Source organism: Ambystoma mexicanum, chromosome 5q (genome assembly GCF_040938575.1).
Source record: "Ambystoma mexicanum isolate Mex_15411 chromosome 5q, UKY_AmexF1_1, whole genome shotgun sequence".
Lineage (NCBI taxonomy): Eukaryota > Metazoa > Chordata > Amphibia > Caudata > Ambystomatidae > Ambystoma > Ambystoma mexicanum.
The window spans coordinates 686,806,543-686,831,721 of NC_090933.1; the positions used below are offsets into that span (position 1 = coordinate 686,806,543).

At 47.5% G+C, this 25,179-nt stretch overlaps 1 protein-coding gene across 4 annotated transcripts in view; it reads left to right on the forward strand.

Annotated features, from left to right (window-relative positions):
* Positions 1–25,179, forward strand: part of CSPP1 (centrosome and spindle pole associated protein 1) — a 1,841,309-nt gene that overhangs the window by 1,532,112 nt on the left and 284,018 nt on the right. For all 4 annotated transcript variants that reach the window (XM_069621145.1, XM_069621146.1, XM_069621148.1 and 1 more), the window contains one exon: positions 8,026–8,078. In XM_069621145.1, coding sequence (XP_069477246.1) covers positions 8,026–8,078 — 53 coding nt within the window. The remainder of the gene's footprint in view (positions 1–8,025; positions 8,079–25,179) is intronic.

A 25,179-nucleotide genomic window follows, 5' to 3' on the forward strand; every position in this document is an offset into this window, starting at 1 on the left:
GCGCGGTTTCTTTTGGACAAGCTGGTCCTTTTTCCATCATATGTTTCTGATGTATATTTTTCGTTTCTTTTGTTTTAAGAGGAGCGTCTTTTTTCTTCGCCCTCTCTGTGGAAGGTGTGTTTTGAACTTGGGACTTGGCACTCCTAGAAGGAGTTTGACTCACTATGGATTTTTGCTGGTTGAATATTCCATACGTGAATTTCTTAGTGTTCTTTCCCGAACCTTTGTTGGATTTTGTTGTACTTTCTACTCTTTTTATGTAAGAGAAGGGATTGGGAGCTTGTTCCATCCCTGATTCTGCAGCAACGAATTGACTGAGCGCCGCACGGACGTCATCTTCCTCCAGTATGGCTATGATGGCGTCCAAAGGTTCATTCGCCGAGTTGCTGACTGAGGTCTTGATTTCAGTATCTTGTGTGGTTAACGCTCTATCAGATTCGTTTGGAGTGGTGAACAAAGTAGCTGCGGTACCCTTCGGATGTTGTAGCTGTCGTTTGGTACTTTCCTCGACGAGCAGATGTTCCTCTGTCAAACGGTTCGGAGGGTCACATTCGGGATGACTTTTCTCATGTGTTCTATCTCTGTCTTTCGATCCTTGACATCCCAGAATAAACCCTTCTAAATATTGCAGTTTCGATTGCATTATAGATAGCATGGTCACCTGGTCTCGAAGTGTGTCATTAATGCTCTCGTAGAGCTTGGAGAACGGGGCCAGTGCCACTGTTACTGTTGACATTATGGAAGGTAAGTCCAACTTCTGGTGGTCCGGGTACTGTAGAGAAACGTGCGCAGTTTTACTTGAACTACCCGTTACGGTAGGCATAGTAATCGTTGGAACTGTTTCTGTTGGTTCAGGAGACGTTCCCTTGATGGGAGTGCTTGAATTCGTCACGTTGATCTGGTCTAAGTTTTTTAGTCTAAGTGGTTGTAAAGAGACATGGTGCTGTTTAGGACTTCCGCCTCTATTCGTCACAGTGTTTTTTTGCTCCATGGTGTGACAACTTTGGTTAACTGAGGTCTCCGTCAAATTAGTACTTAATTGTTGAGCCTGCCCCCTGCCTTCGAAACTTATGTTTTCCTCTTCAATATTGTCGAGCAGTCTTTCTTGACTGGGCTTGACACCTGGCCCGTCTTGCTGTGCATCGTTTGTATTTAAAGATGTAGCTTTATTCGAGTAGTGCCATCTAAGGGGTGAGACACCCGTTGTTTCGATCCTGGTTGCAGTGTTTCCCAGGAGGCATAAGTTTTCCAGTGGGTCCTCGGGGGTGGCTCTTACCCTTGTTGTTTCTGTCTCTAAGTGAGTAAGGCTTTCTAACATTTCGTTGTCCGACAGATCTTGCTGGGGATGAATTCCCCTTTCCATTTTTTTCTTAAAGAAGTCGTTTAGAAGTGACATTGTACAAGGCTTAGTTTGTCCATTCGTTGGGCCCATTTTCTTATTTAGGGGGACCTTTGTTCTGGAGGTCTGTCCCCTTCTGACCTTGTTGTGAGTGTATCGCTGGCTTTTCCTTGACGTCAGTGAAGGTATTTTAAGTTGATCATCGTTTTGACATCCTTGCTTTTCTTTTCTCTTTTTCGGCAAAATTACCATTTGAGGGCATATTACCTCTGGTATTTCGATGTTCCCGTTTGGGGTGATTGAGTCTGTTAAGACTTCAATCACTTCTTTCAATTTGCAAGATGTGGCGTCCAGAACAGCTGGGTTTTGAGGCTGGCTTCTCCATTTATGCTCTTTGATCATACTATTTACATCGTATGGTTTTAAAGTATTATCCTCTACGATACGTTCCCGCGTTGCCAGGTTTTTAGCCGTATGTATTTGGGCGGCACAAACTAATTCCTCGCCGTCCATCTTTGAAGATGATTTACATTTCGGCTTGTATGTTTCTGTACTTACGGGCAATTGACCCGTTCTTTTGATGGACTTTTGCTTAGATGTTTCGGGTTCGGAGGTGCTTTCTTTTTGGTGGGCACAATCCACCTGTGTCACCATGTTCAAGTCCTGCAAATGCGTACTTTCGCAGCATGGCCGTTCGTTTGTTTGCAATCTGACCTCTTCTCGAATGGGAGAATCTGTCGTCTGGTGGAGTGGATTCTCTCTTAGAGCCGGTGCCGTTGCAGGAGATGTCACAGCGATGTCGGCATCGGCGAGTATGTTGCTGTTGTTCTGATTGTGCGACAGTCTCGCACTTTTTGCGTTATTTTCCTCGAGCGTATCCTGCTGGGATGAAGTTATTGTCCTTTTCGGCACCCGTTTCGGCACTGGTTGCTTTTCGCCCTTCTTCTTCGAACTCGTTCTCCCCACTGGCGTTTCCTTCAGTGGACGGAGAACGCGACGAGTGGATTCTGTGCCCGGTCTAGGGCTGTTCAATGGAGACGTTCCAGGCCACGAAGTTGAGTCTATGGCTGAGGCCGAGGCCCGCGGTCGCTGTTGTAAGTTTTCCATGAGTGGAGAAGTCCTCAGGGCAGCGATATCCGCCTCCTCGTTATAGTTGCTCATACTGGCCAGGCAGTCTGCGGAGGAGACCGGTGTCACGGCCATGACACGGTCTGCACAGTCTGCACTACCACTCTGCAGCCCACTCCGCGGCCGCTCCGCGGCTGAAGAGGCTTTTTGAAGGGTTGAAAAAGTTAGGAAAGCTGGGTAAACAGTGTCCACTGTGGAAAGACTCCGGTCTGCACAGTCTGCACTACCACTCTGCAGCCCACTCCGCGGCCGCTCCGCGGCTGAAGAGGCTTTTTGAAGGGTTGAAAAAGTTAGGAAAGCTGGGTAAACAGTGTCCACTGTGGAAAGACTCCGGTCTGCACAGTCTGCACTACCACTCTGCAGCCCACTCCGCGGCCGCTCCGCGGCTGAAGAGGCTTTTTGAAGGGTTGAAAAAGTTAGGAAAGCTGGGTAAACAGTGTCCACTGTGGAAAGACTCCGGTCTGCACAGTCTGCACTACCACTCTGCAGCCCACTCCGCCTGCATCTGCATAGTTAGTGTAGATGACACCCAGCCTGTCCAATTTGTCAAATAGCGGCTTTGTAAATATATTGTACCTGGTCGGCGATACGCAAGACCCTTGTGGGATGCCACATGTGGTCAGGATAGGGTCAGCGGATGCCGAAGTGGAGAAGACTTTCATTGTTCTATTATTTAAGAAGGATTTGACCCAGGCAATTGCATCTCTAGAGAAGTGGGCAGCCGAGGCCAAGTGTCTTCACAGGACGTGGTCCACCAAGTCAAAGGCGGCTGAGAGGTCAAGGAGTAGAATGTCAGTTTTCCCTTTGTCCATGAGCTCATCAATCTGTGTGTTTAGGTTGATTACGGCAGTTTCTGTGCCGTGTTGAAGCCTAATGCTGGATTGGCGGGAACCTAGGAGGTGATTGTCCTCAAGGTAAGTCTGAATTTGCAGGTAAGCTACTCCATCAATGATTTTGAGAAGAAAAGGCACCATGGTGATCGGCCTGTAGTTGGTTGGGATAGCGGGGTCTAAGGTCTGTTTTTTTTTAATAATGGTAGGACCCAGGATTCTTTAGATTGCTTGGGACAGTGTTAGTCGTGAACAATGCGTTGATTAATTTGGAGATGAATGGTGCGAGGTCTCTTGCTGCCTCTTTAATTATTTGGGTGGGGCAGTTATCGCCCTGGCAATTGGAGGGTTTCAGAGAAGAGGCCGTTTTTTCAGTATCAAGGATAGATATTTTATCGTATCTGAAAGGTTCTGGAGTGCTGGGGGAGTCTGAGAGGATGGTTGGAGGCGACTCAAAATTAGGCATGGCGGCTTTTTTGTTTGCAATCTTATTTTGAAGTAATGTTATTTTGTTTGCCTTACGCATTTTGTGTGCTTGTGTACCAAGCTTTATCCTTGGGAGCATTGTCTGTGGGGGGAATTGGGGATTCCAATCCATTTCGCGTAGTATCGCAAATAATTCTTTAGTATTGGAGCTGGCATTTGAAATTCTTTCATTTTACAGGTCTTTCTTTGTGCGAATGATTTCCTTTTTGTAGTTTGCAAAGTTGGTTAGGCACAGCTTATTTCCATCGGTGGGAGTGTCTCCATGAGGTTTCTAATTTTCTTTTTTGTAATCTCAGGTTTTTGAGGTGTGGTGTGAACCAATTGAGGTGTGCGCGCTGTTTGCTTTTACGCATTTTAAGAGGTGGAATAGTATCTAGAGCACTAGACATGGTGGTGTTTTAAGCTTCGACTAGGGTGTTAGGGCCAGAAGTATTTGGGATTGAATTAAGCATTGGTAGGTTGTGTGGTAGTAGTCTTTCCGGTGTGATATTTTTTTTGCTTCTAGTAGGAAGAGGTGGTGCCATATCTTTGTCTTTGCTCGGCTGTTTAGGTGAGGTTAAGGAGAAGGCAATGAGATGGTGATCAGTCCAGTGTTAGGGGAGTAACCCTCGTAATGGATGTTTCACAGTTCTGGTCCGCCACCCAGTCTAAGGTTCTGCCTTTGACGTGTGTAGGTGAGGATACTCTTTGTGTTAGTCCTTGTTCTGATAAGATATTGGCTACTGCCTGGGCATTTTTGTCAGCACGGTCATTGAAATCAAGGTTGAAATCACCCAGTAGTAATACTTGTGATGAGTCTTTAGTGTTGTTTGACAAAATGCTGAATATATCCTGCTCAAAGGTGCCGATGGGACCTCGACGTCTGTAGAGTAGGTAGATAGTTATGGTACGGCGGTTGGAGATAGGGAGTTTGGCAATGAACAATTTGCAGGATTTAATAGGTGGTGACAGTGATAGTCTTATGGCAAGGTCAGATTTAGCTAGGAGGGCTTATCCGCCTCCTTTGGCATTAGTTCTGTCTGCCCTAAATATTTGGTAGTTTTCAGGTACTGCTAGCGTAAGGGCTGGGCCAGCTGCATCATGCAGCCATGACTCTGACAGCTAGGATGTCAAGGTCATCCGTGGTTCAGTCGAATATGTTGGACATGCCATTCGACGGGGAGAACCTGTTTGGCAAGGCGATCAACGAGTCTCTTCAACTCAAGACAGACACTGCATGTTTGATGGGTACCCTGCAACAACGTCTGTTGTTCTTTCGTTCCTCAGGGAGAAAACCTTGCAGGTCTGAGAAAAGCTACACTGCCCATTATTGGCGGCCTTCACGTTCCACTACGCAGGAGGCGTACAGAGGCTGCTTTCAGGCATATGGCAGCGAAGGACCGTGCTGGCGCCGACTGTGGGGCAGGACCGTGGTGCCTAACCAGCCATGTCCTCAAGGAGGGCAGAGAGGGGACACTCGTGCACCCCAGTGGGAGGGCTCCTGATGAATTTCGTCGGCGTGTGAAAGACCATCACCACCCACAGTTGGGTGCTGGACGCTCTCGGCCAGGGACACACCTTGGAGTTCCAACGCAGGTGTCCCTGTATTCCCCCTGTAGCGCATCAAGAACACGTGGCACAGCTACTGCAGGAGGTCCAAGTCATGTTAAAGAATGGGGGCGATGGTACCTGTTGTACTCCAAATACTTTCTGGTTTCGAAAAAAGACAGGAGGTTGCGGGCCGATCCTGGACCTACGATGCCTCAACAAGTACCTGAAGGCCCAGAAGTTCAGGATGGTTATGTTGCAGCACGTGCTCGACCAACTGGAGGCAGGAGACTTCCTGGCGTCTCTGGACATGGAGGACACATACGTCCACATCCCCATCCATCGGAAACACTGCAAGTTCCTGCGGTTTGTGGTCCAGGGACAGCACTTTCAGTTCAAGGCACTTCCCTTCGGCCTGAAATCGGCCCGAGGGTCTTCACAAAGTGCCTGGCTCCAGTCGTGCCACATCTTCGTGTCGAGGGCATCCCAAACCCTAGAGTTTGGACATTATGCTTTTACCTGTGGAGTGTAAGGATATCCTTGCCAAGGCTAGGGCCTCTTCAACGTTGACTTGCTACGGCCATATGTAGCTTTTCTCTGTGTGGTGCAGGGCTCAGAAGATCACCCCTCTGCGTGCCACAGCCCAGCAGCTCCTACCATACCTGCTTTCTTGCCCGAGGCTGGACTGGCTCTTGCCTCTATCAAGGTGCATCTGGCAGCCATATCGCACCACACCAGGGCGCCGGGTAAGCCTTCTCTGTGGTCTCAAAGACTCGTCAAGGAGTTACTCAAAGTGCTCTATAGGACTTTTCTGGTGGAAAGGCTCCTGCCCTGGCTTGGGAACTGAATGTGGTTGACTAAACTTATGTGGTCGCCTTTTGAGCTGATGCTTCAGGCCCCGCCCAAGTTCCTATCGTGGATGATAGCGTTCCTCATGGTGATCAACTTGGCCAGACGGGTCGGGGAGATCTAGGCACTGTCATGCAAACAGCCATACCTGTCCTTCCATGCTTCAAGAGTGGTACTACATGCACACCCCACCTATGCCAAAGGTGCTGTCGGAGTTCCACCTCAACAAGCCTTTGGTGTTGGATTGGATTTTATTTATAAATCACAACGTTCAGCAGGAGGCAGATTGGTGCTCCCTGTGGGATAGTGAAAGCGAGAACCTAAAAGACGAGCGTTTTAAGAGCTTTGTGAAATGTGCGGTGTGCAGGGATAACTCGTAAGCGAGAGAGGGAGGGAGTTCCAAGAATTGCGGCAGCCACTGAAAGAGTGGCCGCCAATCTGGCTGTACCTAACTGGAGGGATGGCCAGCAGACAGGCATTAGCGGACCACAAAGCTCAGCTCGGGATGTAAGGCACCTATCTTCTTCCCGAATCCGTCGTCTCCGGTGGGGACAGCATTGTATTTTCTGGGCCTTGCTCATGCCTTGAAGTTTTAAGTGGCACGCATGAAAAGCTTTCGGAAGACTTGTCAACCAACTGTTTGTCAGTTTTGGTCCTGTGAATCACGGAAAGGCCTTGTTGAAGGCTTCCATCTCCAGGTGGCTGTCCGGCTGCATCATGCACTGTCATCGGCTGGCTAACAGACCTCTTCCAGGCTGGCCGAGAGCCTATTCCACCATAGTCATCAGAGCAACAACTTTTCTCTCTGGTGGGCCCTGCTCGACATCTGCAGGGCTACAACGTGGTGTCCCACGCACACCTTCAGAGGTTCTACTGCGTTGACAGGGATTCCAGGGAGGAGTCCCTAGTCGGCCAAGCGGTTCTTCGCAACCTGTTCATTTGAGGTGAGTCTGTTCTAAAGGTGAGTGTTATTGCTTCTGTTGAACCTTGCTACCGCCAGTTGTTGTGGGTTTATACTGCTGTGTAATCATTATTCATGGGCGTGTGAATCCATGCCAGACCCCATGCTGGAGAAGGTTTAAGTTACTTACCTGTAACTATCGTTCTCCAGCATGGGTCTGGCATGGTTTGACATACAAACCCTCCCTCCTTGCCCTCTGTGGCTCTTCATTATGAAAGAGAAAAGGGGGATACCGCATCTCACATAAGGGTACCTCACCTCCTTGCCCCAAGTTGCCCCCCCCCCCCCACACCCCAAGTTACCTCTTCCCAGGTAGTCCTCCCTCGCATATCCACCACCAGGGAAAGGGGCGAGTATACCCTCAGGTTCCTCACAACGCGTAGAACCGTGCACATTCTGTTTGTTAAAATTAACTGTTATTGAAGTGGAAGGACACACAGAGGTGCCCCTTGCCATTTGCACAGCAGAGGGCAACATAACACTGATAAATTGCATCAGCTGAGTACAGAAACATACCTAAGCATTCTATATATACTGTCTTGTGCTTGTGGAGGAATGGTGGCATAGGCTCCTCGGTCTGTTAGTGGATGTTGCACTGATTCAGCTGATCAGAAGTTCCCACTCCTTCCTGTAAAACAATTAGAAGTATCTGGTCCCCATCAGTAACATTTCATTTCTAGTTTTAAATGTCGCAATCCGTGATTGATTGGTGATAGATCAGATGAAAACGAGATTTAAATAAGTAAACTACTTTTCCAACCCCTAATCAAACATGAAAAAAGAAAAGTATGCAGTTTAAATTGCCATATCAATTTAAAGGAAACAGTGTTTTCTTGGACTGTATACTAGAGAAATAGTACAAAGAACTCCTCACGTAAATAATTTGTTTTTATTTTATGTTACAGTCGAATATGATGGATCTCTTAACCATGCCATTAACCACCCAGAAAAAGGAACGGTAAGATATTTGCTTTCTATTGGTGTTAAAAAGGTACTAATGCTCTTGCTATGTATTATAAATATGTTCACTCCCACTGCTGTGCCCTCCCTTTGATTTCCCTGCTTTGCATTCAATCCTAATCACTTAAAGAAAAATGTAATTGAAAATATTCAAGCCTCAGTACAGACATTAAATGTTTTCTGTGGCCTAGTTTCTAAAAATCTTGGAATGCTTAGGATAAACCATTTAAAAAATGTTTAAAGTATTCCAAACAGTTGTAGTTGAGTTAACAGTTGTTTTATCACACAGATGGCACATAGCAAACCACTAGACACTGGTGGTCTGTCCCTCATGGTCCTTTCATTAGGAAACACCCACAGGACTTATGGATAGTGTATTTAGTTGATGGCTATGCTCCATCCTACCTGGTGTACCTTTATTCCGTTCTCAAACTGTGCATTACTAACCTTGACACTGTCTTTCCATGCTTGTAGGTGATGCCGATCAGCTGGGCAAAGTCAGTACTGCTACATCTACCAGTTAACAGTATTTAATCTTTGAGGTGCTTATCTCTTAAAGTAGTACAGCAACCCTTTAAATAGCTTGCAATTGATGCCATTCTAAGTGCCAACGAGTCTTATTATCACTTCACTACAACTAGATACAGCTATTGAAAAAGGAGTTTTAGTTTAAATCTGCTTTGTCAATGAGAAAGGAAACTCTTACTAAAATTAAGTTTGATCCCAAGGTATTGGATTGATTTCACATTGTGATAATGTTCATTAGATACTCTGAGCCTCATTACGACTTTGGCGGTAGCCATGCCCTTAATAAGGGCATGGCTGCCACCAAAACCGGGTCCGGGTTCCCTGAATGGGGATTTACCAGGCCATTCCGAGTTTGGCGGGCCCGGTAATTCCTCCTTCAGGGAACCCGAGCCCGGACCTTCCCCATTCCCATTTGAGCCCCCATAGGGCTCAAATGTGAAACAGTTTTAACTGTCCACAATAACCTTGGACTGTCTATGGGCAGCTTTACCACAGTGAGATATCCTGCTTGTCGCGCTTATTACCCCCCCCCCCATTCCACGTGATAATCTAAAAAAAAGTGCAGTTTAAGAAAACTGTCTCCATGCCAACACACAAAATCCTGCTGTATAACTGAGGAAACTCATTTTGCCTCACATCTTCTCCTGCCAAACGTGGTGATGGTTGAGGTTCAAAAAAGGCCCGAGAATCTTAGTGCTTCTGGTTTCCTCTGCTTTTTTTTACACCCAAACCATAAAAGAAGCAGTGATGCCATCCACATGGTTGCCGCCATCACAATGAATCCCTTCTATTCCCCCTGCTTTTTATGGATGTAAATGCAGGTGGAATCCATGGGAATTCACCCCTTCTTCTCCGGTACGGAACGGGGAAATATGCAGAACAGATCTTCAAGTCTGTCCACCTTCTGCATACAGTAAATCCATTGCAATATGGCACGGACCATGGAAAACTTGTCTTTTACAATTGGTGTCGTGGACCAAATTTCAAATTAAATAGTTAGTATGGAAGCTGTTGATGTTTGCGAGACCTTTGTTTGTAAATATGTAATGGTCCCTTTAATTTTGTAAAGTCTTTCCTGAATTGTTCGTGCATAGTCATAGTTTATTCATTGTCCGCACTGAAGGTTCTTTTTCTGAAGTTTCTACATAAATGCAAACCTATTGTCAAACCTGCTCCCCCCTAACACGATCTGTCATGTACTGAAACTAATCCGATTGAGTTGGCAGCCACTCTGTTGAATTCCGAGTCATTGATCAATTCCAGGAGTGATGAACAGTAATACAACTGCCAGTTAGACAGCCCAAGAATACCCTCCCATACCAAGCTATATGGCTTTGTAATGACAACCCGTATTGTATGGTCCTCCCATCTCAGCTTCCTTAGCAACACTTCAATTCTTCTAAGATCTTCCTCAGCCATTGTACCCATGAAGTTTGAAACAATGTATAGAAACCTCTGAAAGGACATTATCTTGTATATCTCCACTGTCCCAATTAATATTAGTTGTTCCCACTGTGTGAAATAATCAGATGTGAACCATTCATAGCAAGAACCAGATTGCTCTCTTGGAATGTCTTGTCATCCCTCCCAACCAGCAGCCCCCAAATACCCGAAAGTATGTTGCTTCACTACCAGTGGAGGAGTTCTTATAATGACTCTAACTCCACCCTTCAGAGGCAACTGCTTTTCATAGATAGATCCATTGATAAAAGGGTTCTGTAAACATTATCAAAAGGCATTGCAATTCTGCTTCATTGGCAGTGCATATCTGCGGTACAAAGGGGGAAAAGCCTGCATTACTGTACAATATTTCTGGGACTTGTACTGTACCATAATACATTGTAAACAAAAAAGTCTTGCAGTATATGGGTTTGCTAGATGTCTGGGGGGTTATGACATCAGTCTTCAAAGGACTGAAAATGTGAAAATTAGAAAAATGTCACCTTAACTCTTGAGTACTGTACACCTGAGCGATGAGTAATATGGTTTTGCTAAAGAGTACTTGATTGCCGAATTGGGGACAGCATGTTCAGAAAAATATTCAGAGGTTTGATATACTAAGCAAGTGATGATGCATGATCCCAAATCCTATCCCAAGGTTAAAATAATAAAAATGTAACAATATGTCCTCAGTGGCATCTTACATTTCAGTAAAGAAGTATTCAGTCAATGGCATTGGTGGTGGTGAGTTCCAAACCCGACTCTAACAACTACCTATTTGGTGGAGAGAGTCAGAAACCCTTTGCTACCATTTCCTGACTATAAAGCCCCTAAGGGCATAGATTGATTTGGTTTGATTGATTTGGCCATTTATAATGCGCACATAACGGAATTGACTGTATAAAGGCACACCTGGTACAAGAAGGTGAACAGAGAAACACGTGGTTGACCAGCTCATAATACGAGCAGCATATGGAACCTAAGGCCCTCATATTACCTTTATTTAATGTGCATCAACACATCCTCCAACGTCGCCATGCATTCTGCTCAGACCAAACCTTGTGCATGGGCTGCACGTTCTTTGTCTAGTTCCATGCCTGATGCCACTACTTTCTCCTTAATCAGTGATGGCAAATAAAAATGTCAGCCAGAGATTACTCACCAAGAGACAGGTTGCACATCAGGACATAGAATGCATTAGAATTTGCCTGATATTTGAAATGTCGCTGAAAAGTGCCATGCAGAGAAACCGTGGAATAGTGATGCAGTGTGGACACTTCCATTCTGGTGCCACGACAGACCTAATTTTATCCATTAACAGAAGGCTATGCATGGGAGGGGCCTGTCATGGCCTTAATCTAACTTAATCCGAAATAGACTTCAGTTCCTTCTTAAGGAGTCCCATTTTTACCATGATTTGGGAAATCATTTCCTCCGTGTCCTACGATTTATTTTCTCAATCTGTCGGTGTGATTTCAGCAGGGAGCCCAGAGCCTTGACCCTTAAAGCAAATACCAGTCTAATGTAAGGTATCATTCAGCAGAGCAGCAATAGGCATAGGAGCCTGCACAGGAAGGACAGTCTGAGTAATATCTGTCTCCCTCATGGGATGTTTATTAGCAGGTAGCCAAAACAATTGCCCATGGTTGGGATTGAGGGCTATGCCTCTTGTACATCTTGTGAGGATGTTCGTGCCTGCTTGTTTCATTGGAGTAAGAATAAGACGCCACAAGGTGTTCGATTTTAGTATATTTTACTGCCACCCTCCATCATACCGGCACACAAAAGGAATTGAGAGTCTCTCAAAACAACACAAGAGGAGTGAATGCAAAGCAACGCAAATTAAGAAGATTTGGTGTTTGGTGTATACTTTAAAACATATGGTCTCTGCTCATTGAATCCAAGAGGCTTTCCTGCCTGCATCTGCCTTGTGGTAAAAAAAAGTGTAAGCACCCTATTCGTCTGTCATCCTCTCTGTCTCTGTGTTTCTGAGATACTTTGGCTTGTTGCAGTCTCTCCACAGCATTAGTTCTCCTTGAACACTCCTGGTGGTTGTTTATTTTCTTATTCCCGTTTCAGCTTGCACTTTCTTTGTAATCCCACATGGGCTTTGTTTAGAGAAGGTTTTTTTTCGCGGCAGCATATCATTTATCATTTTACTGGTGGTTATAGTCTGACAATGGTTAACTTCACCATGGTTTGGAACTTTGGATACTTGTATGGACTCATGAACTGATATTGTCCAGGGCATTGTTTTTACTGTGGACTTTTTTAATGGCTGTTGAATTTAAGTAACTGTGTCCTTGGTAGACTTAGCAGTGAATCTTTCAATAACTCTTGGACCAAAGTGTATTTCATCAAGGACTTTGTGTCACAACCACTCTCGCTGTCTTTCTGACTTTGCCTAGTATGCTCACAAAGTTTGTGATTCATGTCGGTCAGGCTCTGGATTTCGTAACCCAGTCTTTATAAGTGTCTGTCTCTCTTTCCTCTCTCGCTCTTCTTACTCTCTTCTCTCTCGCTCTCCCCCTCGCCTATTCTCCCACTGCCACCCCGCTCCCTGCTCTCCCGCTACGCTGTATGCTCTCCTTTGACTTGGTCTGAACTGCATCATTGGAAGAAAAGGTTGTATATGCCGTAATACATGTCACTTTCTCACTGTCAGTCTTGCATGCTTCTTATTCTACTTGCATCCCTTTTTGGGCATGATGCTTGCTCTCAGGATTTTACTACTTTCTTGTTTTCCCTTTGTACTAGGGGGGAGATGCTGTTAATAGTCTGTTAATTTCTCACAATAGTTCTCACCCCTCTCCTGCACCGGTGTGTGCATCCTTCTGCACACCGGTCCCTGCAGTCTCGCATAGACTCTCCACCGATTTCTCCTTACTCGCTCCTCTGCCTCAGAGACACTCTGCATGACCGAGTCTGTTTCGGCATCTACTGTGTTGGATTCCAAGACGCATTTACTGCATTGGTTCTACCCTCTGGACTGCTTCTCTACCAGCTCTTGATTCTCTATTGTTATCCCTTTTGGCTATGTTAGAGTGCCATCTTTTTTCATGTTACTAATGTGCCTTTTTCTCCCTTCGCTTCTCTTCTTGGGCTGGCTCCAGCTTTGTAATGGCTTCCGTCCTTCCACAGATTTCTCATCTTTGAAATATCTTTTCCAGCACCACCTGTTTTATGAAGTTTTTTTTTTCCCCATGTAACTTTTTATGAACACTTTCACAATATTCCATAACATTGTAACCCCCATCCCCCTGAGTCTGAACATCGATGGTAAGCATTCATTTTAAGTTTCTGTAAGTCTCCTAGTGTCAAGTAACCGGATTTATTCCACCAGGCCTAGCAGTCTCATTCTCCTAGGGCACCAGTACCCTCTTGCCCCTTTAGAGAGTAGGTAGCCCATTCCAATACTGCAAAGTTCCAGACTTTTCTCACCTATTCATGTTCAGTTGGAGGGTCCTTTTGATTTCCATTTTTGCGCCACTCCAGCGCCCCGGCCATCATCAGAATCACATATTTTACGATCTGCTCTGGAGGGCATGTCTTCCAATTATCCTGCTAGCTCCAATTTAGACAAATCTCTGTTGCCCCTTCCCTTCAGACCCAGTGCCTTCCCTAGTGCTTCCACTATTAACCTCCAGTAATCCTGGATATGAGGGCAGTCTCGCCAAAAATGATTCCAAGTCCTCACCATTCCACATTATCTCCAGCAACAGTATCTTATTGTAATACATCTTTTTTGGTCTATCTCCCTTTGTTTTTCAGAGTCTCTCCTTAAGGGTTTCCCCTATTACTGGATTATCCACTGCCCTCCATATTTTATTCCTGGTCATCTTTCAGCCAGTTGCTCATTACCCTTATTTGTGCCGCCATAAAGTATATTTTAAGGTCTGGTTCCCCCACACCTCCCCTGTCTCTAGGCAGCATAGCCTTTCTAGCTATCCTTGGTCTTTTATTATTCCAGACAAATCTCCCAGTATGTTTTTGGAGAGGCCGAAAAAAGGAGACTGAGACCTGGATAGGGAGAGTCATAAAGTAATACAGCAACTGTTAACGAATAACCATCTTTAAAACCTTGATTCTGCCCATCCAGGTTATCGTTTGAGGTCTCCAATTGACCAGTTTATTCTTTCTTGCGTTTAACGAGGGCATGTAATTAACCCAAAAAGCTCTTCCACTGTTAGCTTACGATCTTCTCAAACCATCTATATGGAAGTGTGCCCTTGAGCCCCTCCTCTATCTCTATTGATATTGTGAGGTTCAGAATTTGTTTTATGGGTGTTTATCTTTAGCCTGGCTACCGTCCCAAACCGTAGTACCTCTCTCTCTCCATTGCCCTGAAGGAGCCCAGCGGGTACATCTAGCTCAGCAGCATATCATCCGCGAAGGCAGCAATCTTATTAACCCTTCCCTCAAATGGTATCCCCTAAATCTCCCTATTCGATCTTCTTGCCTCCAAAAGTATCTCCAAATAAATAGCATAAAGCAAGGGGAAAAGGAGGCAACCCTGCCTCAGACAGCTGGCCATTTATTGCTAACCTTAGGGATCGGTTCTGGTAGTTGTCCTTGATCATTGTTAGGAATTTCTCACCAAAGCCCTTTTGTTTCATTGCGATGAACAAGAACCACCACTTAACCCTGTCAAAGGCCTTTTCCACATCTAATGATATTAGAATTGCTGGGATTCTCTTTTTGTTGACCTTTTCTATGAGGTGAGCTATCCTCCTTGTATTATCACTAGTCTGTCTGCCCCTGATGAACCCTGACTGGACTGAGCTAATTATTCTTGGAAGGATTTGGTCTAAGCAATTTGCCAGGACCTTTGTAAAGATCTTCGCATCCACATTGATTAGGGCTATCGGCCTGCAAGAACCGCGTACAGTTGGGTCTTTGCCTTCTTTTGGGAGAACTCTGGCCCAGGATCCTGCATGTCCAGTTGCCCTCGCATTGCCTCCTGGCTCCCCAGCACTTAGGGGTCTGTATCTGCAACCATACAGTCCTTTTTCTGTGCACTTATGAGCCACCCGCTGGCTGTACTTGTGAGTTAACTTCACTTCCCCCTTCCCCTCCGGCACTTGTCCCCTTCCCTGCACTTGCGCGACAAGGCCTAGTAAGATCGTTATGTCCTCCCTCATTTCCCCCTTGTCTTGGTGCGCCTAGAAACACTTGTGTACAGGCGTGTTATATATGCCACCTCATATATCATATCATTCCCTCCTGCCCTCCTTTCTGCTTGGCTGCAGGGGCTCAATCGGCCTCTAACCAACCCCCCCCTGAATTTCCCTCTCTGGAATTGAGCCCCCTACACATCACAGCTTGCGCATCAATGGGTTCCCCTCAGCCCATCAGGATTCCATCCCCACCACACCCCTCCCCTAGGGACCTCTTAAGCCAATCCCTTTGTTCGCCCTCACCAGGCTTAATGCTTGTTTAGCCCTTTGTACCTCAGTGACCATTTCACGAAGATCTGTCCTTCACTGGAGGTGGCCTCCTCCCTCATTCCCCTCAGGTGGCCGGTCCTTTCAATTGGGGTTGGTACCTCCTCCCCCTCTTGCATTGTGTAGGTTTCACCACTATTGACCATATCCAGCTCTTGTGTGCGATTTGGTCCTTTCATTGGGGTGCCCTTGCCTCCTGGTCCTCTTCCTCGATCCCCAAAATCCTTGTTCCTTCTTCATACGAAGTGATCCGGTATTGCCTCCCCTGCCATTCAAACAACATACCAAACTGAAACATCCACCTGTATCAGATATCCTTATCTCGAAGTGCCCTCACGACAAGGCCATTTTGCTCCTTTTGACCAAGGTTGTCTGGGACAGGTCCTGGAAATGCAACCGTTAAGATCCATGGTATTTGTTTGGCCTTCCTTGATAACTGCAGAATCTGCTCCTTACATCAGCCAGATTGACACGATATGAAATTGTCCTATTCGCACCTCATATTCGATATTATGAAGTGTTGCGCTTTGAATCCGGCTGAGTTAATCCCTCCGCCCAATGAAAGAATTAATGAAAAATAACTCACCCATGATTGTTTAATAGTTACTGAGCAAGAAACGAAATGAAGAATTGACCTAACAGACACCCCACAGAAAGAGCCAGATGGAGAAGTGTTTTGTAACGGTTCTTGTTTTAAATTACCTGATGGAACATCAACTGCTGCATATGCCATCACGACACTAAAGAGTACTGTGTCCTGGTTCCATTCTATGTGGGCCGACTCTAGATTCTGTCTATTCTCATCTCTGGCTGTTCCCCTGCAACTAATTGGTCTTCGAAGATACCTTTTAAAACTGCTTCCAGGTCTGTGTCTAGCACCTCCTCCAGCATGTTTTTAATCCAGATGTTTGATCTCCTCTACCTGTTCTCCAAGTCCTCTGTCTGAGGCTCCAAGTTGTGGGTAGCGATTGCCATTTGCTTTATCCAGGTTTCTGTTTTCCTTGAGTACTCTGTCAACTACTGTATAGCTTTCTCATTAGTGTCCACCCTTTCCTCCATTTTGTTCACATCTTGTTTTATCTCCTGGCGCGTCGCCGCCAGATCCTACCTCATAATAGTCATTTGTTCCTGGACTGTTTCAGCAATTCTGTCCCCCAAAAGTCAGTGAAGTATTGTTTAAGCAGTGACTGCGTCACATTTTTGTTTTGACCCTCTTCTAGTTGGGGATCTCCCTGTTCTGTTTGTTCTTGACCCACTTGGGTTCCCCTGGGGGAGCTAACTTCCTTCCTCCACATCCTCTGGAGGTTGCTCTTGGGGTGGGAGGGGTCCAGGGGGTTCTTCCTGGGTCCCTTCGATGTTGGAGGCGGGTCTTTACCCCTGGTTTTAGACATTATCCATTGCCCTGTCCTCCTTGAAGACCTATTCCCTCTGTGGTGCAAAGCACCCTGCCGGATGGAGATGCTTCTCTGTCTCCTTATTGTGTGGGACGTAGGCTGTTTCCCTCGGTTTCTTGTAGTGTTCGTTGTGGGAGAGGGTTAGTGCATTCCAGTTCGGACTCCTCTAGTGAGCTGTTATTATCTTGACAGTCAAGGGGACTTTCTTAAGTATCCAATCAGTATTTTTCTGTCCGTGTCCCTCTTGGTCCAACTGGGGGTGGGGTGGGGGGGACGTTCTTTCTTTCATTGCCTCCTGGGTTAAATTGTGTCCATGTTTGGCCCTCCTGGCTGGTGTTTTTGGCACTGGGGGGTGGGACTAGTGATCTTCTGATGTTGTGGGTGCCCGGCATGGGCTTCTCTCCTTCTGGCTGCCCCTCACCGTGGGCTAATGCACCCTTGCATTGGAATGAATCCTTTCTCCCCTCCTGCACCCCAATGCACACTGATCCTGTTGTGTGGAGTCCCCCCTCGACCCTCCAGATTCCTGGGCCAATGTCTTTGCCCTAATGAGGGCCTTGCCGCCTTTTCTGCTCTCCCCCTGCCTCTCTTCTTGCGGGTGCTCCACTCGCTCTACTCCGCCGAATCTGGGCCTCTCTTCGCCCGCTTAGTACTCCATGTCTTTGCGGCCTTGAGGGATCTCCTGGTGTCGATCCCTTCTCCTGCTCGGGAGTTTCTACTTGGGGCTCTCTCCCCTTTGCCCTCAGTTCTCCTCCGCCGTGGTTCCCATTCAAATAGGAGCTCCACCTCTCCTGGTCCCGCTTACCATGATGTTATCTCTGCTTATGGCGGAGGGGTAAGGGCAGACCTCCCGCGGCTCCTCCTTGTCTTCCTCTTCCTCCAGCCGTGAGGATTCCGCATTGCTCCCTGTGTCATTCTGCTTTGCCCTCTTCCGGGCTTCCTGAAGACTTCTCTCCATGCGTACCTCTAATGTTCTTGTACTCGCGTGGGCGGCCCTCGAGTACAAGTGGGTATGTCTTTCTTTTCTTTGGCAACCCACTCAGACATCTCCTTTCCAAGGATTAGGCAAAGCACAAGGGTCCAACCGGGATCCCAGGGCTCGCCCGAGGCCTCTGAGAAGATTTCTACCAGTGTCATCTCTAAGGACCTGCGAAGGGCTGGTACCAGGCCTCTCCTGAGGGAGCTACAGTTCCTGTGGCCTCGACTCGTATGGGACACCATTCCGAAGGCCCAAAGAGGTCTGAAGCAGAAGTAGGTGCCGCTCCTCAGATGGCAACGCGGCCTGTGCGGTGGTCCAGGTCATACCTCGTCCTCGGCAGGCCATGGTTCATCGTTGCAATTTCCGGATCAGGTTCTGGCCATTCTATGTGTGACGCATCTCTGGGTACATCAGAGCACACAGTGTAATGCAGATAGATTTCTGCCTCCACTGCCTCCTGGTACTTTAGAGTTACCTCCCTTTTCTCCATGGGTTTAATGGTCACCCATTGTGAAAGGGTATTGTCCCCCACTTATCTCAGTGCCCATCAACAATTGGGCACTTCCACTCCAGAACCTTATCGGAAGGCAGGTTCTTCAATAAATTCCAGGAGCTCATGCACTCGGGCCAATGAGGAATAATTGAAGACCCTCTTGAAGGAAATTGTAGTCTCTGTTCCTAAGCCAGTGAATCTGCTTGCACCTACTGTCTGGGACGACCAAGGCCCCAATGTCTCCTTCCCCTTCGAGGGATACTGGTGCCCAGACCATGTAACCCTCCAATCTCCTCTTTTACGAAGGACTCTCCTTTATCCTTAGGGCTTAGTGCGCAATGCAAATGTTAAATAAAAATATCTTTTCAAATTGATTGTGCCTTCCAACGTATTCCTCATGTTTGACATGTAGTGTCCACAGCTCGGCTGCTTTGTACATTTTTCGGCAAAGGGCGCCCTGTGTCGATGTCATCGGGTCGATGTCCCTCGAAGGCACCCGTTCAGGGTGACGCCATTGGATGTTATAAGTAGTACGCACGGCGCCCATAGCTTCAGTTCTGTTTTTTCCTCAAACGTGTTTGTTTCGTGACACTCTGCACACCTCGTGCTTTCTAGTAAAGATTTTCTTTGATATTTCTTCTTCTTCCACTCTGACGACACCTCGGTCCGGGTTCAAGAAATGCCGGGACTGCAGGTACAAGATGTCCATCATGGATCTGCATTGTGTCTGCCTATGGTGCCTCGGCGGGGACTATGACACTGAAACGTGCTTCAAGTGCCAGTCGATGACTGGAAATGCCTTGCGGGAACGAAAGGGGAAACTTAAGGTAGGCAAGGTGTCCAAGCCACAGACCTGCTGGGCCGTCGACCGATGAGTCGAGAGGTGACTCTCCTCAGAGGAAGAAGGCCAAGCGTTCAAGGTCAAGGAGTGGCTCCCACCACTCGTCCTCATCAAAACGCTCGAGGATAAGGCACTACTGGTCGCTTTCCTTGTCTTCAAGCGGCACCTCCGGGGGGTGAGTTGCCCATCCAACCATTCCACGCCCGCTGAGTGGGAAGCTTTCCAGGTGAAAATGCTTCACATTTTTGAAAAGCAGGGCAAGGCCCCGTCCACGCCTTCTGTTGAAGCCGGCAGGGAATGGTCTCAGCCGGATACTCGCGCACCCTCGAGCCTGGGTAAACGGCGCAATCCTTAACGGGAGCCTTCGAGGCCTCGTTCGGAAAAGGTACATAAGGATTGCTTGAGACGTGAAACAAGGTCACGGTCTTCGTCTCCATCAAAACCGTCCGAAGCCTCAATGCCATCAAAGCCGTCGTCGCCATGCCAGTCGATAGTGCCTATCGGGTCCTCCACCCGACCAGGCCCTCGAGGCCTTCGGAGCCATGGTTGACGCTGAAGGTCGGTGCCATATTTATCGGCACAGCCCCTGGCAACGGTGGGACCTAAAAAGGCGGTGTCTAAGTCCAAGTCATCGACTTTGAAGCCTCTGGCTGTGATTCCTGGGAAAAGGTGTACTCCTCTGCCAAAGAAAGACTTTAAGTCTCTCACCTCCATTTTGAGGAGGAGGAACATTCTGATGAAGGTGAGGCTCATTTTAGTCTTCAGTTTGGGGCTCCTAATATGCCAGAATGCCTCATCTCGGAGGAGAGTAGGATGCAGGATCTTTGTGATACCTTGCAAAATGCAAGTGGTATAGACACTTCTCCTGAGCTGGAGTTCAACTCCTCTTTCCGACGCCTTATGTCGAGAGTGGTGGAGCATTTCGGCTGGGCCAGGCCTGCTGCCCACTATAATCAAGAATTCTGAAAATTCTCGTACTGCTGCGCCCAGCAGCCCAAGGGCTTGGTGCGCATTATCAAATTAATCAACAAACAATCAGGATGATTTTACGGACATCATGGATCAGTGTCCTCCTACAGATCCCATATTGTCATTTCATGTGGCTTTGCAGAACCGGGTGGCTAATAATTGGGAAACCCCATAGACTAATCCAGTGTTGAGCAAGTCCCTGACATGAAAATAACGCCCCTCCAGTAGCGACCCTGGCTATCTGTTGTCTCACCCCACTCCTGAGAGTCTGGTGATCCAGGCAGCCACGGCTACCTCAAAACAGGCTGCATACCCTACCATCCCTCCAGTTAGGGATGATAAGTATGTGGATGGATGGGCGCAAGGTATTTTTAGCTGGGAGTATGGCGTTGAAGGCGACCAACTCCTCTTGTGCCTTGCCAAGATTTTCGTACACTCTGTGGGATTGCATATCTATGGCGGCTGAGCATATTCCAGAAGGGGAAGAAAAGGAGGGCTTCCTAGCTCTTGGTAAGGATTGCAAGGAAGCCATGTGTGAATCCCTTCAGTCTGTGTTGGATGTTGTGGACAGTGTCAGCAGGTCTATAGCTACGAGCACTGCAATACGCAGATTTGCGTGGTTGCGGAAGTCTGGTTTTGCACCTGATTTGCAGGCTAGACTTCTGAACATGCCATTTGACGGATCGCACCTTTTTGGCAGCAAGGATGACGAGAGCCTTGAGAAGCTGCAGACCTCTAAAGCAGTCGCTAAGTCTTTGGGTGCCTCTGTTATGCAGCCTCAGCCTTTTCGTCCTAGTGGACAGCAAAGGAGGGATAGATCCTTTCGTTACTACTCCTCATTTGGAAGTGCGAGAGGAATGGCCAGTCAAAGAGGCCAACGTAAGTTTCCTCCTAGTGGACTAGGTAGAGATGCCAAAGCTGCTCAAGCAGCAGCCTCTTTGCCATCAGGCTCTGCTACTGCCACTTCAAAACCGCTCTGAGGCCTTCGGTCACAGTTCACTTGTGGGAGTCAGGCTGTCTCGGCATCTGTTAGGATGGCGAGCCATTACTTCGGATGCTTGGGCTCTGGAAACAATAGCCCACGGGTACTTACCTGCCTTTTTTGCGGAAGCCTCACGACAATCCACCGGGAGTACACTCTTTGAGGGTTCCCGATCTTCTCCTTGTGCAGGAAATATTAACCCTGCTAGAGAAAAGTGCAATAGAACTAGTGCCTGTAGCCGAGAGGAACAAGGGTTGCTATTACCCATATTTTTTGATTCCCAAAAAGGACGGGGGACTGAGACCCATCTTGGATTTGAGATACTTGAACAAGTTCCTCAGGAAGGACAAATTTAAGATGGTCACTCTTTCTCGGATCCTTCAGGCCCTCCAACTTCAGGATTGATTGGTGTCATTGGACCTTCAGGATGCTTATTTTCACGTGCCAATCCATCTCCAGCACAGGAAATACCTGAGGTTCACCGTTGGCGGCTCGCACTATCAGTTTCGAGTCCTGACATTCGGGTTGACCTCCGCCCGAGGGTCTTCACCAAACTGATGGTGGTAGTGGCAGCACGTCACAGGAGAAGGGGGATTCATGTCTACCCCTACCTGGACGATTGGCTGATGAGGGCGCATTCTCCCGAACAAGCCTTGGATCATTTCAACGTTACCTGTCGCTCCCTTCACAGACTGGGCTTCTCCCTCAATTTCAAGAAGTCCCATCTGGCCCCCTCCCAACAGCTGCAGTATCTCAGGGCTGTCTTAGACACGTCCTTAGGGACGTGCTCGCCATCCAAGGTGAGGGCTCATGACATTCTCCAGATGGTAACCAAATTCGGACTGCCCAGAGTCTTCCAGCCTTCGAATTCTTGAGGTTGCTCGGCCTCATGGCATCCTGCATTTTTCTGGTGCCATAGGGCCCATCTGAGAATGAGGTCCCTTCAATGGGCACTCAGGACTCAATGGTCCCAATTCTCAGGCAGGATGTCGGATCATCTTCAGGTTCCGGTCAGGGTATCACAGGATCTTCTGTGATGGGCCTGGTAGAACCTTTTTGGCAACCATGGCCGGAGGTGACCGTAGTGACGGACGCTTCCCTCAGTGTGGGGTGCTCATGCCAACGATCTGACCATCAGCGGCTGTTGGTCTCGATCGAAGTCCAGACTACACATAAATCTTTTGGAGCTTAGAGCAATCAGGCCAGCACTGAAGGCTTTCCTGCCATCTTTACGAGGGAAGAATGTCCTAATAATGACAGACAACCCGGTAGCCATGCATTACCCCAACAAGAAAGGAGGTGTAGGGTGACAAACTTTGTGCAGAGAGGCAATGCAGCTCTGAGCCATTCAAGAAGGTATATCCCTAGCTGCAGTTCATCTGGCCGGAGAGAACACGGTGGCGGACGCTCTGTGCAGGCAAAGCGCAGTCTCCCACGAGTGGGAAATAGCTCAGGAAGTCCTTCAAGAGGTCTTCGCCCTTTGGGGAACCTGGCAAGCTGATCTGTTCGCGACTGGTGCCAACCGGAAGTGCGAGCAGTACTGCTCAAGAGAATTTCCTCCGAGAGGAGCTCTAGGAGACGCGTTCGTGGTGGATTGGGTATTCCCGCTACTGTATGCGTTTCCTCCAGTCCCCGTCATTCCACATGTTCTCAGGCGGTTAAGACGGTTTGTGTCCCACATGATCATAGTTGGTCCGTATTGGGCCAGGAGATTGTGGTACCCAGATTTTCTGGAAATGTCCATCTGTCCTCTGATACGTCTTCCCCAAAGAGAGGATCTTCTCTCGTGAGGGGGAGGTTGGGATCTCCATCCAGAGGTCAAAACTCTCAACCTTCACGCATGGTTTCATGTTGGGCTACAAGGATTGGGACCTCCCGGATGACCTAATGGAGGTGTGTTGCTTGCGGCCAGGAACAAAGTCTCTGTATGGTTGCCATTGCAATAAGTTCTGCGACTGGTGCAGGGAAAAGAATGTTAATCCTTTTCAGTGTCCAATCCCGGAAAGCGCTCACCCGAAGAAAGCTTTTATTTTAAAATTCCTTTGGTTACTCAATTTCTAAAAGGGCTCACAAATGTGTTTCCGCCTTCACCTTTTCAGGTTCCGGTTTGGGACCTTAACTTGGTCTTTCTGGTGGGTGCTCCATTTGAACCATTGCACTCATGCCCATTGAGGCTGTGAAACTTTAAGACGGTTATGTTGGTTGCTCTTACATCTGCAAGAAGAGTGAGCGAGTTGCAGACACTTTCTTCCAAGCCACCCTTTACTGTATTCCACAAGGACAGGGTTGTGTTGAGTCAGACCCTCCATTCTACCTAAGGTAGTTTTGAACTTCCATTTGAGTCAGAAGATTGTTCTACCTGCCTTCTATCCTCCTCCGCATCCTAGTAAGGAAAAGGAAATTCTTCATAGGTTGAACCCTAGGAGAGCTTTGAGCTTTTATATTTCCACAATTTCCAAGGTGAAAGTGGATGACCAGCTCTTTGTGGGGTATACCTGGCACAAACTAGGCCAGGTTGTGTCTAAACAGACCTTGTCTAGGTGGATAAACTCGCTATTTCTGAATGCTGTACTTTGGCAGGCAAGGTCCCTCCTGAGGGGTTGTGTGCTCATTCAACCAGAGGCATGGCTACGTTGCAGCCCTGCAAAGAGGTGTCACTGTAAAGAACATATGTGATGCTGCAACGTGGTCTTCGATACACACGTTTACCAAATATTATTCCCTGGATACTTCCCATGCTCAAGATGTGGCATTTGGTAAGGCAGTCCTTTATTCTGCACTTAAATTTCCAATCCTACTAAATTCTTCACCCTCCTCCAATTAGGGATATTGCTTTGGGAGTCTGTCAAAGATGAGGAATACGTTGGAGGACACAATCCATTCGAAGAACAAGTTACTTACCCATGGTAACGTTCTTTCGACTGGATGTTCCTCCCAACGTATTCTTCATCGCCCTCCCAACCTCCCCCTCTGTAGCCTTCCAACAAGGCTGAATACAGTCAGACCCGATTTGTGGCCACTTCTGCTACATGTGGAGGGAGAAAAAACAAGAACTGAGGCTACGGGTGCTGTGCGTGCTACTTATAACATCTGATGACGTCACCCTCAACGGAGGCCTTCGAGGGACATCGACCCAATGCCATTGATGCAGGGCGCCCTCTGCCGAAACATTTCCAAAGCAGCCGAGCTGTGGACACTACATGTCAAAGATGAGGAATACGTTGGAGGAACATCCAGTCAAACGGACGTTACAAGAGGTAAGTAACTTGTTCTTCCCCCCCTGTCCAGCCAAACGATGATGCACCGGATGATACTTCAGGGCACAGCGGGTGCCATGTATGCCTTCCATGATAGGGTACTAGGCATGATGGAATACTTGTGGATTCCAGTAACTGAGACTCCACAGACACACAAAGGGGTTCTCTCTTGGGTTCTGTCCAGGAAAGCTACTGACAGGTCGGGTATACACCGACAGCTGGAAATGGTGGGGAAGGCCATGAAATTATGACAAAAACTGCCATCTGACTAGCAGTTTGCCAAAAGTGTGCACATGAGGTATAGGTCCATTCTGGGGAGAAGCTATGTGTGATGGGCCATCCTCCAGCACATTCCACAATCATTGCTTTGCCGACACTCTTTGGAAAAAGCCAATCTTCGTCTGCTTCATCCTCTCAGAACGTTCTGGGGCAGGAAGACAGTCTCCTCGACCATGCAGGCAAAAAAGTATACCAAAACTCAGCTTTGAACAAACCAATGATGAAGCTGGATGGCTGCAGCCAATTTGAGGTTTTTGAAGGAACTGGGCGACTGATTTGTCCTCCCTCTTGATTATCAAGCAGGTTTCCAGTCAGGCTTGACTCAAGCCTGCCACGTGGTGGAGGACCTCATGGAAGCCGCCTAGCACCATCATGTTATGTTATGTTACTTGGCATTTATATAGCGCGTTATGTATCCTTGGTATGATCTCAAAGCACTGGTAGGTTGAACGCCCTCGGGAACTGCAGTTCAGTCAGTAGAGAGAGTGTGGTA